Below are 15,214 nucleotides of genomic sequence, written 5' to 3'. Positions count from 1 at the left end.
ATGTTTAAAGAAGTTTTAATTGAGGATCATTTATATGAGCTGCAACTCTTTTAAATTAACATTTGAACAAGAGTGCTGACGTACACAGCGCTTAATAAGAACTGTATATTAGACTGAGAAAGTAGGCAAGTGAATATTATTGTTCAGCCAAGCAGCTACAGCAGGTTCTTTATGTTTATGCAGATTATAATATATATATATATATATATATATATATATATATATATATATATATATATATATATATATATATATATATATATATATATATATATATAATCATTGTTATTTAGGTTTGTACGTGGATCTCAGCAAATGTGCTTTTTATGAAAATTCCTCAATTTCAGCTTTCGGTGCAACCCCATTTTGTGTTCTTGCACTGGTGTCATTTGAAGCAGAGATCTCCGGCTGCCGTGAGGTGACATAGCTTCTCTTCCTGGCAGACAGGGAGTGCTTTCTTCCTCCTGCACCGCCGTTGCCCTCGGCAGGGTCATAAACCACCACCATCGTCGTGTCCATCCGTGTCAGCGTGTACATGCTGCTCTGCCGTGTTTGCTGCAGTCGTATTGAGCGCAATTCAAGCTCGTCATAGCTGGATACCTTGATGAATGGGCACCAGCGAAATACCCTCTTGAAGCCAGCTCGAAACCTGGGGCCAGATCAGAACAAGGGAACAATGGTTGACTGTATAGGAAAGAGTAGCTGTTGGAAATACTGAGAGAGGTGCACAAGTGAGACAAATATAACAAAATCTGTTTGCTGTGTTTCTTTGAGGCATTACTTTTCGTATACTGAAGTGTAAAGCAGCTAATTTACTGGTACCGTATGCAGTTAAATCTTTTGGGAAGAAACATTTGAAAGTGCCCTGTAAGAGCAGTTACACTTCTTTAACTTTTCACATTTTGTCACAATACAGCCACATAATTATAATGTAGGAAGAAAGCTATACATAGTTTTTAAGACTGTTTACAACTTCAGAATCTGAAAAGTGTACAGTCCAATTCTGTCCTGCAGTCTTTACTGTGATAACCCCCAAATGAATTAATAAATCCAGTCTAATGGAAGAAACTGCCCTATTAGTCTCAGTACATATATAGCATCAGCAAGACCAAGGGACACAGCAGACAGATCAGGGATACAGTTGAGGAGACATTTAATGCCAGGTTGAGACTAAAAACAGTATTACAAGCTTATAATACCTCACAGAGTACTGTTCAGTTGTTAATCCTAAAAAGGAAAGAGTCTGGCATTTATGAAAGAGACATTATAATCAATTATACGAACCAAAAGTAAGAACTACATTGAAATCAATGTGCATCTCAAGTCGTGGTGTCACCCTCTGGAATAGTTTAGCGGAGGAACAAAAGTGTTGTGAAAACATAAATCTTTAAAAAAAAAATATTTAAGCGGGATGTCCTGAGAAAATACCTGGAAGAGAGTGAGTGATGTTCTATGAGGGTGGTGTGGTGTAGGGAAGGAGATAGTTGGGCCAGTGTGTTGTCTTGTGTGCATGAGTGTGGATGTGTCGTTTGTCTTGTCTTTGTCTTGTCGTTTGCAGGTCTTGGGAGTGTCCCTGGGATGAGCGGGAGGGGATTGGACATGTATAAGCTTTTGCTTCTTCCATTCCCCTTTCAAGCCATGCATATGTATTGTTTATCAGTATATGTATTGTAAAATGTGTGCAGGTTTGAAATAAACTTTTGAATTGAACTTTTGAATTGACATTTATTGAAGAGCACAAAAAGAAAGAGACTGTTGAAAGAAACAGTACTGTCTAAAGATTGTTATACATCACGTAGAAGAGGGAGCCCTGGTCAAAAACCAAAATCCAACTTTTTAGCTACATACAGATCTCATATTTGGTGGCGAACGAACCCCCCTAACACATGGTCCCTATGGGGGTGGCAACATCATGCTGTGAAGATGGTTTTCTACAGCAGGAAGAGGGAAACTAATCAAAATTGAATAGAAGATTGGGTGCAACTAAAGAGAGGGCAATCTTAAATTAAAACCGTTTGAGGCTGTAAAGGATTTGGGATGGAGAATCACCTTCTAGCATGGAAAAACCCCAAAATAGTCATATTTCAGACCTACATTCAATTTATAATCTTGGCAAGACTTAAAATTTGTTGTTCACAAATTCTCTCCATACAGCTGTAATCTATTTTAGAAAAGAGAAATTGGTAAAAAATCTCAGCCTCTAGTTCAAATGAAAGTTTGAAATGTAGTTTAAGAATGTATTGACTGTGAAACAACACAAATGTTTATCATACAATTTAAAAAAATGTCTTCCTCATGCCAATTGTGCATTACTTTAAACTTTGTCTTTCCAATAAAATCTCTACAAAATACTTTTACGGTTAAGAAAGGGACATTTGACTAAAAAAAAAATATTCATTTTACAAGGCACTGTAGTTTATGAAGCAAGTTTTCCAAGTGTTACTTTAGTTAAGTGTAAATACCCTTGAAAAACAAAGGATTGAAAGTTAAAGCTGAGTTTAAGCTTAAGTTGTAAACATTTATAGACCTCATGGGGACCCACCTGCTGTTGAGGCAGCAGTAGATGATGGGGTTGTACATGGTGGAGCTCATGGCCAGCCACAGCACGGTCAGGTAAACCTGCTGGATGTACTTCCACTTCTTCAGACGCTTATTCAGACCAGTTGCTATGAAGTAGACGTGATACGGCAACCAGCAGAGGGCAAAAGTCACCACCACGATGATCATCATCTTCACCACCTGTAACAGAGACAGAGGGCCATGATGAGGAAAATACAGACTTTACAAGGGTGTTAGGGGACATATCAAGCTTTTAAGTTGCTCCTTCTCACAGACCGTTCAGTTGTAGTCTACATAAAGTTGAACTGCAATGCTTTGGTCTGAACTCACTAATTTAGCTCGGCAGGTGCATCTGAGAGTAACTTGTGTTGACGCTGTCTCTTAAAATGCAAGCGAGGTACTTCACCCCCCCTCCAATTTGCAGAACGCTCCACTGCACCCTATTTGGCCATTTTCGTAGTATGCTGAGAGACAGTGTAATGAATTGTTTGGGTCAATACACCCAACAAGCAAACATTTTCACTTATCCACTTGTAGCTTCGACAACAGAATCGCGGTGAGAAATATAAATGGCAGATTCACGAAATTGGCAAACCGGATGTTCATGACCTTGTTTACCAGCTAAAGAGCTAAAAGAAGTTGATTTTTCATGGTTTCCCTTTAATGTGGCTATAAGTTTACCATTTTGTAACACCCTTTGATGTTTGACACAAACCAGTGGTAACCCAAAAATCACTTTTGCAAATCATTATGTTTGTTTAACTGGGTTTATTTAATCTTTGTTTGATTTATTTGTCCTGCCATAACAGGGCAGTTGTCCTCAGGCTGTGAATATCTGGAACCTCATTGGTGTCTGTCTGATGAGAAACCACACAACACAAAACTCTTGCTAGAGTTGGATTTCTAATTAAAACAACCCTGTACCAACATCCAGTTGGATGTGTTGTCAGCACAAAAATGACAACACAAAAATGTTGTTGTCAGCACAAAAATGAAAGAAAACCTCTAAACCCAGCTTTTGAGCTTTTCCTTCTCGTTTACCGCAGCTGTTAGAATCAGTTTGTATACTGCAGTGAAAAATAGCGCAGAAAATGTTTGGACAGTGCCGTTAATTATTTATTTAGGAACACAACATGCCAGATTCTTCCATACAGCTGATCAGATGCAAAACAGACCCACACAGTGCTGCTTGCGTGTTTACATGACAGTATCAGGGGCCCAAATAGACCTTGGATTAGCTAACGTCTGTGCTGGCTGCTGATTCAAATAAAAGCAGACCTTGCGGAGCACAATTCGCCTCCTGGCAATAGAATCTGCCCTGAATGATCAGATCTCCCTCTTTCTATGCAAACAAAGACATATTAGCATCAGTAAGTGACCTGTCATCTGAGGAATGAACAGAATATCAACAACTCTGCTGTTTCTGGAACATTACAGAAATATTCACTCAGTTGAACTATATTACTCACACATCACAGCTAAGAAAAATCTGCTTTGCGCTTCTGTGGAGTCAATTCAGCTACAAAGCTACCAGCTTAAAAGGGGACAAGCAGAGGCATCACATGTGGCCACTGAGACACAATGCATACTTTTTTTTATCGTATTCACCTATTCTGAAACAATAATATGCATATTTGCTCAATTCTAAGGTGTATTCTTGGGTAAAAAAAACAACAACATGCATATATATATATATATATATATATATATATAAAATTACATACAAAACTGTAAACATTTTAACCTCTTTATCTCCTCTAAAGTTTATAGTAACATTCAATAAATTAGAACATTATTGAAAAGTTCATTTTGTTCAAAACCTCATAACACTAAGTGAAACACATTATATAGATTCATTACACACAGAGTAATGTTTACAAGCCTTTGTTTCTGATGAGAATGATGATTCGATGCTTAAACCTGATGAAAACCCGACATTTAAGATGAGAATATTACGTCACACCAATACTAAAACACTTTCATTACAAAAATGTGGGCTTAATGAAAAGTATGTTTAAAGGTGCCGCTTAAAGGTAATTATTTTGTAAATGTACTTTTAATCTGAGAAATTAACCTCTGAAGAACGCATGTTGTAACTGGTGTATATCACATAGAGAGTCATTAATCACGGTATTTTAATCTTAATGTTCAAGACTATTGCCATGTTGGTTTCAGTGAGGTAAAGTTCAAGCTATGACTACTGTGGGGTGAATAAATATTTAACCACCTGCTGTTTCCTGACTGAAAAACAAAATCAAAGTATTGACATTTTATGGAGGAAAATCAATAAAAATTCTAGTTATGTGGCCATGTTGCACACAAATCATTGCATAGCTTAGAGATAGCCCTGACAACAATGGGATGCCTGTATAATGGAGCAAATGTAGCAGCTGCTTCCTCATTATTAAAAGTGGGGGTGTAACTCATGTTTCCGTTTCCTCAATTTTCATGCCAAATAAGTCGGATCAATTCTTGCAGTCTGAGACATTCACAATTCTCTGTTCATTTCTGGCTCCCCACCATGGGTGTATATCAAGAGGACTGTATCCCCTTCATCTGATGGGATTTTTATTTCTGATGCTGGACAGCCTCGGCCCTGATCTAAATGATTCAGAGAAGGCTGTCTTCAGATGACACCACAACTAAGTTCTTTTTGCATTTGTCGGAAAAGAAAATTTGAGTATGACCTGAAGAACAGCATCTCCTCTGTTAAGCACAAATATGGAAAAATTATGCTTATGAGCTGTTTTTCTGCTAGGTGTACAGTATGACCTCCTTGTATTAAGGGTCCAATAAACAGCTTGATTTAGTATGAAATATGTGATCAGAACACTGTAGATTAGGTCGTTGATGAGTATTTGTGGATATCAACAATTTAGAAGACACTGTTAAAAATAACAGTGGCCAAAAAAGCATATTAAGGTCATGGAGTGTCACTGTCAGTCTCAACACAACTAAACATCTGTTAGGAACTGAAGCTTTAAGTTACCAATTAGCAAAAAGGATTTAGGGAGGTTTAGTGGATAAGTAGTTTCACCCTCACTGCCCTATTCTTACCTGAATGTCACTCTCATCCATGTCAGACTCACTTTCTCCTGGCAAGTTTTCCTGCATGTTGTCATCATCACTACTAAATATTCACCATGCTTCACTGGAAACTCTAAAAATGTAGTCAGTTTCTGTAAAGAGGTGGGGATCAAAATCCCCCCCTGAGAAGCTGAGAGCCTGATGGCCAACTGCAGAAAATGTCTCAGTGCTGTGCTTTCCTTTAGAGGTTTCTCCATCATGCATGTTTTAAGACATCTTTAATTCAGTACTGCTAATACTATGCAAATCGCATTTGACCTTTTATGTTATTTTTTTATTGGACATATAAACATGATCTTATTAGCGACACTATTATGTCTGTGTGTAATAAAATTGTGTGGTTGTTTGTAAATGAGCAAACTTGGGAAATCAGCAAGATTTCAAAGTGCTTGTTTCCCCTTTACGACAGTAAAATTTCTCTGCGTTATTTTCTTATGATTTGTCCACATTTCCCTCTAGTTACTGAATGAATTAAGTCTCATCCTCTAACTATTTAATGAGGAATTGGCAGAAATCACATAGCCTGTTTATCCTCGACTGTACTGGTGATGCATAGTTCTGTACCTGCATCCACACTGTCCTCACTCTTGATTTTCACTCTCCTCCTTATATAAAATCCTCCTGGCAAGTATTCTTGCAGCTTCCTGTCTTCATTACTACTTAACTCTAATTGACCTTCACTATGTTCAATTGGAAGTGTGATTTATACCCTTGATGAGCAGGTCGAAATAGTGAGAACATATTTAAAAATTAACATATCAGGTTACATCCAGGGTTGTTGTTTTTTTTTCAGGAAATATCTGCACTGTAAATTATACGGCAGGTAATGATCAGTTGTGTATCGTCTCAAAGCAATGTGTGAAAGTGAAGTCCTCATGATGTAGGCTGGTTCTCAGAAGTACGCAGGAGGGGTCCTTGTAGAAGAACTACCAGAGACAAAGCAGACATCAGTGAGTATATCCCCTGAAATCTAAACAGTGGGCTTTGTTTTGAGTGTAGGTTTCAAAAAAGTTTACAGTTTAACACAAGTCGTGCTGTAAAACTCCACTGTGTGGCTCCTTGTCAGTCCAAAAGTGGTATTTTATCTTGCTTTTTATGACAGTAGCAACATTAAACAGCAGTTTTGAAGCACTTTGGACAACAGGTCATGGGAGAAGGGATTAAAGATGTCGGTGGAGGTGGACAGTTTACATTTTTCACAGCATTTGCTGGGAACTTCTAAGGAATCATGCGGTTAAGCTTATAAGTCTGTATACTTAAAGAGTATGTGTTGTTTTAGTCAGTGCCGTTCCAGTTTCTGTTACAGTGAAAAAGTCAAATGTGTTGAAAACAAATTCAAAGCAAAAGAGCTTGCTACATTGCAACTAAAAAATAGTGAATTTATTTACCTTTCTTGGACAATAGTGGAAAAATAAAGAAATATATTAACCTATTGAAATGTTTGAATAATGTAAATAACCTTTACAAACAAGTATAAAATCTTGATGAGCTTCTTCACTAAATCAGCTGTATGCATGAACAGGTGGGACAGTTTTAAAAGCTCTGTTCAACAACCAACTGGCACAAAATCACAGTAAGAGGCCAATTCTGACGACATGTAGAATTTCCCAAAGAAAATCAAAACCATTGTTAGGTGACAAAAGATCTTCACAATCCATTTCTGTGAATGGAATGTGTTAATACCCATTTGCCCTTCCGGCATGTTTTATACAATGAGGACTCAAAATGCAGACTAGTTAAAGCCCCAGTGTGTATGATTCACACCAGGGATTCCCAAAGTGTGGAGGCGCTAAGGGGTCTGCAAAATGAAAAACGTAATGGCGGTCTGACAGTGTTTTTCCCCACACCATAAAGACGTGTAAATAAACATTGCCTTTGTAAAGATTAAAATCAAAAACTGTAAATTTAATAAATAAAAAATGTATTCACACGAAAATGTATTTATTTGTTTGCTTAATTTTAAGATGAAATATAGAAGAAGTTATCTTCTTCTGCGCATTGTGCTGTATATGTGCACCTAGCTTGGGCTAGGTGCACATATACAGCACCTAGCCCTTTCTTGCAAATATGCTCAACTGGCTAAAACCAGGGAAACTGTCATGCAGGTGAGACATCTAAGGTCAAAGTTAGTGATGGAGAAGAGGCGCCAAGACAGAGAGAGGAATCGGAGGCAACAGACGAGACAATTGCAACCGATCCAGGAAAAGAAAAGGAGAGGGAATCAGAAAATGTCTCCATCTCTTTCCTCTTCTGCACATCATTTACTTCAGTAGAGGCAAAATTTAATTTGGGCTGAAAGTTTTATTTACAAGTTTAAACTGAATGACACAGTCTCTGTATTGATCGCGTAGCACACACACACGGCGCTGTCCATGGTGCTGTGACTCTGAACCGGCAGCAAGCGCTGATGTGCATGTCATGGCCACACCGCTGCCGCTGCTGGGAAAATTGGTGGTTGACTCAATTTCTTGACTTAGCTGTAATAATTTTCATTGTGATTTAGACAGATGCAGTTGATTTTAAGGATGCGGTTTTAGCGTGCATTTGCTACTCTATGCCACTCTACCAAAGTCTCTCTCTCTCTGTCTCTGTCTCTGTCTCTCTCTCTCTCTCTCTCACTCTCTCGTCATTTGACACAAATCCAATTAAACTTCTTCGTGTTTATATTTGGCGCTGTAAATTGTGAGTCAGACTCAGATTTGGAAGCTGCTACATGAAATAAATAAACTGAGAACACACACAGGTAGATTATCAGAGTTTTGTCTGTGAATCCACCTGGATGGTCTCTGCTTCAGAAGACGTTTCAGGTTGTCTGTGGAGGTTTGACCGATCTGAGTGTCTCTGTTTTTCTCTGGCTCCAGGCTGAGCTACCGATGCACCTGAAAATCCTCAGGATCCTGTTGTGTGTAACTTTATTACAATTTAATTCAAATTATGTTCTAATGTCCCCGCGACCCCATGAGGGAATAAGCGGGTCAGAAAATGGATGGATGGATGTTCTAATGTTATTTCCATAACCTTTGTTATGATGGTTGCGTATTTTTATTATCATTTCTTTTAATTATGTGTGTTCTGGTCATTTGAGAATTATATATATAAAAAATATTGTTGCATTTTTTTTTAAGATGTAGGGGATTGAGGGTGCATCAACCCGGTTGGGATACAGAAGTGGGTGCGCGGCTAAACAAGTTTGGGAACCGCTGATTTACACAATGGTGCACCATCTACTTGTGCTAAATGAATTACAAACGACCTCGCCGTTAAGCGTGTAATAACTACTACAGAACCCGTGGTGTGTCATAAATGTGACAATGTAAATATGTCCTTCATGTATTAGCTACTGCTATTAGCTAATAGCTATGGTCATCATGTGAAATGGTTTTTGGCACTACTGCCAAGTCCACTTAGTATAAGCGACTTTGGGTTTGTTTTTAACTAAAGTCACTTGTAAATTCTGTGAGTAGCAGGTTGCATTTTTTGGGCTCATTTCTGAACGTGCAGTCGCTTATTTGAGGTCTAAAATAAGCGACGATAAACACAAGTTATAAAGAGATCCGCTCGCGCTGCTGTGCTACAGACACCATTAACCGGGTGTCAGAGTAGCTGCTGGACCACACCACCCTGTTTCTAGCAGAAAGCTATTTTTATATTGAATTAACTTACCTGTCCAACAGAAAGCCTTCAACCACTGGACCTGTTTTGAAGCCCCACTCCCTCATGAATTTTCTCCACCTGGTAATAATAGCTATGCTGATATAGCCTCTGGTTTTCTCCCGGTTATTACTTCTTCTTTGTTTTTCTTGTTTACTTTCACTTCACTCTCGCTGGGCAAAGAGTATGGATGGTCCTCCATTTCTACAGAAAATTATCTATGGTTGTCTTGTTTTCTACTCCTCCACTGACAGCACATCTTTATATAGAAGACAGAAAGGGAAAACGGGTATGGCTGACAAGTTTGTCTCCTTTCGGCTTCTGAAATAAAAAAAAAACATGATGTCTCCCATGGGGAGCACCGTCCCGTTTATTTATAAACAACTAATAAGAAGTTATAAAAGCTAAATTAGTTACACATTGTCCCTTTTAAGGTAAGATTGATATTTAAAGGAAGAAAACTAAACTGCCAACATGGATCACAGGCAGGGAAACAATCTGGAGCACAAACAAACCGGAGGAATCAGCAATGCAAATACTGTATGAATATTGGGAGAGAGAGAAGGTATGAAGGCCATCCATCCACCTATTTTCCATCCCTGTTGGGGTCACGAGGGGGTGCTTGTCAGTGTCCACACTTACTTGGATCACTGTAAAAAATCTGTAAAAACCTTACAGGAAATTAGCCAAATTTTGCCACATTTAGGGTGTATTCACACCAGGATAGTCCTTTTGTCCACTTGTTTGATTAGGACCACAAGCAGACTTTTTTTTTTGTTTGGTGCAGTAGGATTTCATATTGTACTTTTTGCAAGTGAACTATAATTTGTAAACAAAGCGTGTGATGATTGTTGCTCCCATTGGACAGATATTACTAGGGCGGGATGTAGCACAGACCAGGAAATGGAGGAAAACTACTATGTAAATATTGAATTCAGTAAATCTGTTGTATTTATGCTGTTATTAAAGCTTATACATCATTATAGTGCAGAGCAGCTCATTTAACGCAGGTTTCGGGACATTCTATTTAACATTTTGGAACGACATCTTAGAATGCGTCCTGCAAGCAACAGATGCTGTGTGTTGTTCAGTAATCATAAACACAATTTTATTACCAGATACGTCAATGCCAGGAAATTTGTATCACCAAAGGTAAAATCAAACAGTATGAAAACAGTGTTTCTGTACATGTGTTAATGAGGGAAATTGCCAGAAAGAATAACTCTGGAAGAGAAAACAACAAAATTCAAACTACAATTAAAACACTTTTTATTGACTAGATTCTGATAAATTCATAAGGAGTATAGAGAAATGGTTAACAATTGTGATTGTGATAATCCTGTGTGAACAGTTTAAACTGTAAAATGCATAGGTAAATATACAATTTGTGCAGAAAGAATATAATGGATTACATTAACTGGACATGGATATTTGTAGAATCGTTTGAGATTATATGAGATAAATATGGAAAATGGATATAGATACATTTGACTGGATGTGGATATTTACAACTTGAATTTGGAATAATAAATTATTTAAATGAAAACTGATGTGTTCATCTCTGCTAACTGGATATTGATATTTAAAACATGATCAAGGAACTATACAGACTGGACAACAAAATTGATATGAACTAGATTATGAACATTAACTGATTATGGACGTGATTGACTGGTATTGATATTTGTATGAGTGACAATCTGGAGATAAAAATGATATGATTACCTGGAATGATCGCCTGGCCAGGTGGTGAAGGAAATGTGAAAAAAATATTGTTGTAAACTGTTTTTATTAACTGTTGGACCCCAGGGAGAATAGGGAAAGCATGGCTGCACTAATGGGGATTCTATTAATAAATCAAATCTAATCAAATACACCAATGCATTGTTTTTCTATTTAACATTCAGGACCCTGGAAAGAAATGTCCTAACATCTAAAAGTATGCTAGTGGGAAAAAGACAAGTCAAAACATTTTCAGTCAGACCCTGAAAGCCTGATTGATAAACCCAAGGCAGATCCAGCAGTTGAGGTCTCCTGTGGTGGTTTTATATCCCACGGCCAATCCCACAGAGTTACACCACCGACTTTAAGCCCCTTTTACATATTGCCTCCAATGCCAGAGTTGACATGCTTTCATCAAGGTGTTGTGTGAAAGTATTGAGGTGAAATGAGAGGGGTCGAAGTTGGTCTAACACTAAAAACACCTCTGAGCGGGAAACAGAGGCATTCACAGCTGGTGTGAATGTGGAAAGAAGGAAACAGCATGTGCTGCACTGCACTCCAGTGAACAATACCATCGGATTCCAGCTGATTCTATGATGGCAGATTGTTATGTGTAACCACACAGTATTGGACCACCTGTCTCTGGTATGCGGGGATTACCAAACAAAACCAGCATCCCAAAAATAATATTTTGTTATTTTGTGCTTATTAGATTTAATTAGGTTAATGAGCTGTGGTTCTGTTTCATTATGTGTGTGATGTAATAAAATATTGTGGAAAGTTTTCCTTTCACCAGCAATACAAAAGAGGTATACATAGAATTTTACCAGCTAAACGTAACTTAATTTTCAACTGTGAAATGTGTCTAACTACGATGATGTAGCTCATTTCAGAGAATGTTCTGTCCCAACACGCTGTTCATCTGAAGCAGTGATCCATGACTTTTCAGCTCACTCAGGTCATCTGCCGTCGGCCTTTTAAAAATATCAAGTGTCAGCTACAAAACCACTGTGCTTTCTGTGAACTCCCCCCGCCCACCCAGTGGACGCGAAATATGCTCTACCACCTCCTTCACTGCAAAATATGAAAACACTATGTTTTTGTTCTAACTAACTTGGTTAGCCTATACTACACACAGTGTCGGTGACAGTAAAACTCTGGTCTGCACTGATAATCTAAAACCTATGTAATTTACCTTTATCATGAGGATATCTATGGTTCTGTGGCCTGTGGAGTAAAAAAATGCTGTTATAGGGTCAAAATTCATTTAAATTGCCCTAAATTAAACAAGATGTACCATCGCCTTCCTGGAGCATTTTAATATTATAGTCACATTTTATTTACATTTCACCATGTGTCTGCACAGTCAAATAGGGGCAGCTACTAATGCCATGCAGCAAGAAGGTTTGGGTTCAAAACCTGGAGTTTGCATGTTCTCCCAGTCAATTTAACTCTAATAAGAAAACGGTCTTACAGAAGAACCAAGGTTTTGTTATGCTACATCAAAAGTTATTTGAGTTGTTAATCGGTGGGGGGAGGGGCTTGCAAAAGTATTCACACTCCTTCAGATTTCTTCACATGACAACCAAACACTTCTGTGTGTTTTGTTTGGAAGTAATTTCAAGAGAAATTGAAAGCTCCTCTGCATGTTGAAATGGTTTTGACTGGAAGAACAATGTGTGCTGAAGCTTTGCTCTTTTTGGTGCCCAGATGACTTGCAGTAGCAAACACCATCTGGTGAAGGCACACACTGCCTCGGTTAGTCTGATGAGCTTCACCAGTGTGGAGTGTGACACACAAACCCAAACAGAGGCTCCATCCGAAATGTTCTAATTATGGCCCCTTGCTACTGTTCCTAGCTCCGGTTCCTTGACCTTTCATGAGGTCAACACAGTAAGAACTTTACTGTGGGGAGGAAAGGAGCTTCAGACTGCAGTGCCGATTTCAGACAGCATTTAACTCAAACGTCATTTTGCAACGGAAACACACATGTATGATGCTGGTCAAATCCGTGTCTACAGCTTTCCGAAAAAGAACTGCAAAGTGTGTGCTCTCTTCTCCCCGGACATTTGCATTAAATTTTTGTGAGGTGGGCTGTGCTTATACGTCATGTTATGGAAAAGATTATGGAATTCCTTATAGTTCCTTAGTGCCAGTGACTGACATTGCGAGCTCCCTATGCTATAGGAACTGTCATAGGAAACAAACAGGCTCCCTTTCCTACCTCCTTCCTTACTGACTGCACTATTGGGATAGCAGTTATCATGGCGATCCTTGATGCTCTTCTGCTTTGGCTAAAGAGTCCTTACCAATTATACCTATTCAGAAGCAGCCAGAGACGCCAGAAGAGACCATGTAGAGGACACGCTGAGATCTACAGTACATTCCTTTTGGTGGCGGCAATTCATCAAAACATTGTTTGCCAACTGCTATTAAATAACACTTGGGAGAAGAAGTTGGCAGAGTTTTGATTTTGGAAGGAAAGGATATCAACCAAATGACTAAAAAGTTACTTTAAGGAATAACAGCTTTAAAAAAAAACTGAACAGAAAACCTCTGTTGAGGTTTGCTGCCCAGTCGGTCAATGAATGAAGCTGTTTTGGGGCAACCAGATGTTTCTTTTTGGGCATCCAATGTGATATTTTCTTTAAAGTCAAGGTAAGATGTATGGTGTCTGTTAATGGAGTTTTTTTCTCTCAATTGAATTTAGGACTGCACCTTGACTTTGCCTTTCTACAAACAAATGCTTTGATCTGAACCATGCCATTGTAGCTGTGGCTGAGTGCATGAAGTTGTTGTCCTGGCAGAAGTGGAATCTGCTGCAGCCTCAAGTCTGTTTCAGCGGGTTTTCTTTGAGGATTAGCCTGTATTTAGCTCAATCTTTCTTCACATCAACTCTGACCAGTTTCCCTGTTCCCCCTGAACAAAAACATCCCAAGAGCGAGTTAGTTTTCTGCCACACACAGCATATTTACTGTAGGCCAGAATGTTCAGTGTTAGACTCGTCTAAAAAGAGCTCCTTCTTCCACATGTTTACTGTGTTCACCACATGACTCATCGTAAAAAATAACCTTTCAAGGTTTTTTTTTTTTCAGCAATGGCCATTTCTTGCCACAAACTGGGCAGATTTGTGAAGTACACAACTGATAGATGTCCCGCCAAGAGATTCTCTCACCTGAACTGTGGATTTCTTCAGCTCCTCCAAAGTAAACATTATCCTTTTAGCTTCCTAGTTATTCCTATCCTGCCTTGTAATTAAGGTGGATGGTAATGTCTAAAAAGGTTTGACATTGTTCCTGAAATATTTTTATTTTAATTTTTTAACAATAGATTGAGCAGTGAGATGTTTGGACTTTGGGATATCGTTCATAATCTAACCCTGCTAATAATGCTTTTACAGAACATCTGGATTTATACTGAAATTAAACAAATCACTGATGGACAATTTACTAATTAGGGAAACTCTGAACAGAACTGGGTTCACTCAACAGTTTTTAGGGGGTATTAAAGATTTAATTTTCACATTTTATAATTTTTTTTCTTTCTGTTTAAAATGTGTTTTCCTTCCACTTGACAATTTCAAAGTAGTTTGTGTTAGTCAGACACATAAAATCACAATAATATACATCCAGTCAGCTATACCGCTGTAAAACATCCATTCAACAATCTTCTTTACCATCTTATCTATGCAGGATCTCAAGGGAGCTGGTGCCTATCTCCAGCGGTCATGGGGCGAGAGGCAGAGTACACCCTGGAGAGGTCGCCAGTCCATCACAGGCCAACACAGGACAAGCAACCATGCGCACGCACGCACGCAGGCACGCACGCACACACACACACACACACACACACACACACACAAACATATAAGGGCAATTTGGAGAGAGCAATTACCCTAATGGTCATGTTTTTGAACAGTGGGAGGGAGCCAGAGCACAGGGAGTACATGCAAACTGCAAAATCCATGCAGAAAGACCCCAGGTTGGGATATTTTAACAAACATGTAAAAAATACATCATTATATTTATACTTTTATTTACTGCAGCTTTAATAACCAAAGACACTTTTATACATTTCTAGCAGTTATCTCTGTCAAAGTGATTGGACGGACTGCTTTGTAGTTCTCCAGCTGTTTTGAATGTGTTTTTATTTCTGCACAGTGGACATGGATAGTGTGTTGGACATGTTCTCCTTT

General features: G+C 38.5%; 1 protein-coding gene across 1 annotated transcript in view; it reads right to left on the bottom strand.

Annotated features, from left to right (window-relative positions):
* Window positions 1-293: 293 nt before the first annotated feature.
* tacr3a (tachykinin receptor 3a) overlaps window positions 294-15,214 on the bottom strand; it is a 58,334-nt gene continuing 43,413 nt past the window's right edge. The window contains exons 4-5 of the mRNA XM_012877740.3: window positions 2,543-2,739; window positions 294-649 (exon numbers count right to left, since the gene is read on the bottom strand). Of these exons, the coding sequence (XP_012733194.2) occupies window positions 325-649; window positions 2,543-2,739 (522 nt within the window). The 3' untranslated portion in view covers window positions 294-324. The remainder of the gene's footprint in view (window positions 650-2,542; window positions 2,740-15,214) is intronic.

The sequence above is a fragment of the Fundulus heteroclitus genome, chromosome 5, assembly GCF_011125445.2.
Source record: "Fundulus heteroclitus isolate FHET01 chromosome 5, MU-UCD_Fhet_4.1, whole genome shotgun sequence".
Taxonomy (NCBI): domain Eukaryota; kingdom Metazoa; phylum Chordata; class Actinopteri; order Cyprinodontiformes; family Fundulidae; genus Fundulus; species Fundulus heteroclitus.
The sequence above is the reverse complement of the archived record's forward strand: the minus strand, read 5'-3'. Positions and strand labels throughout refer to the sequence as shown.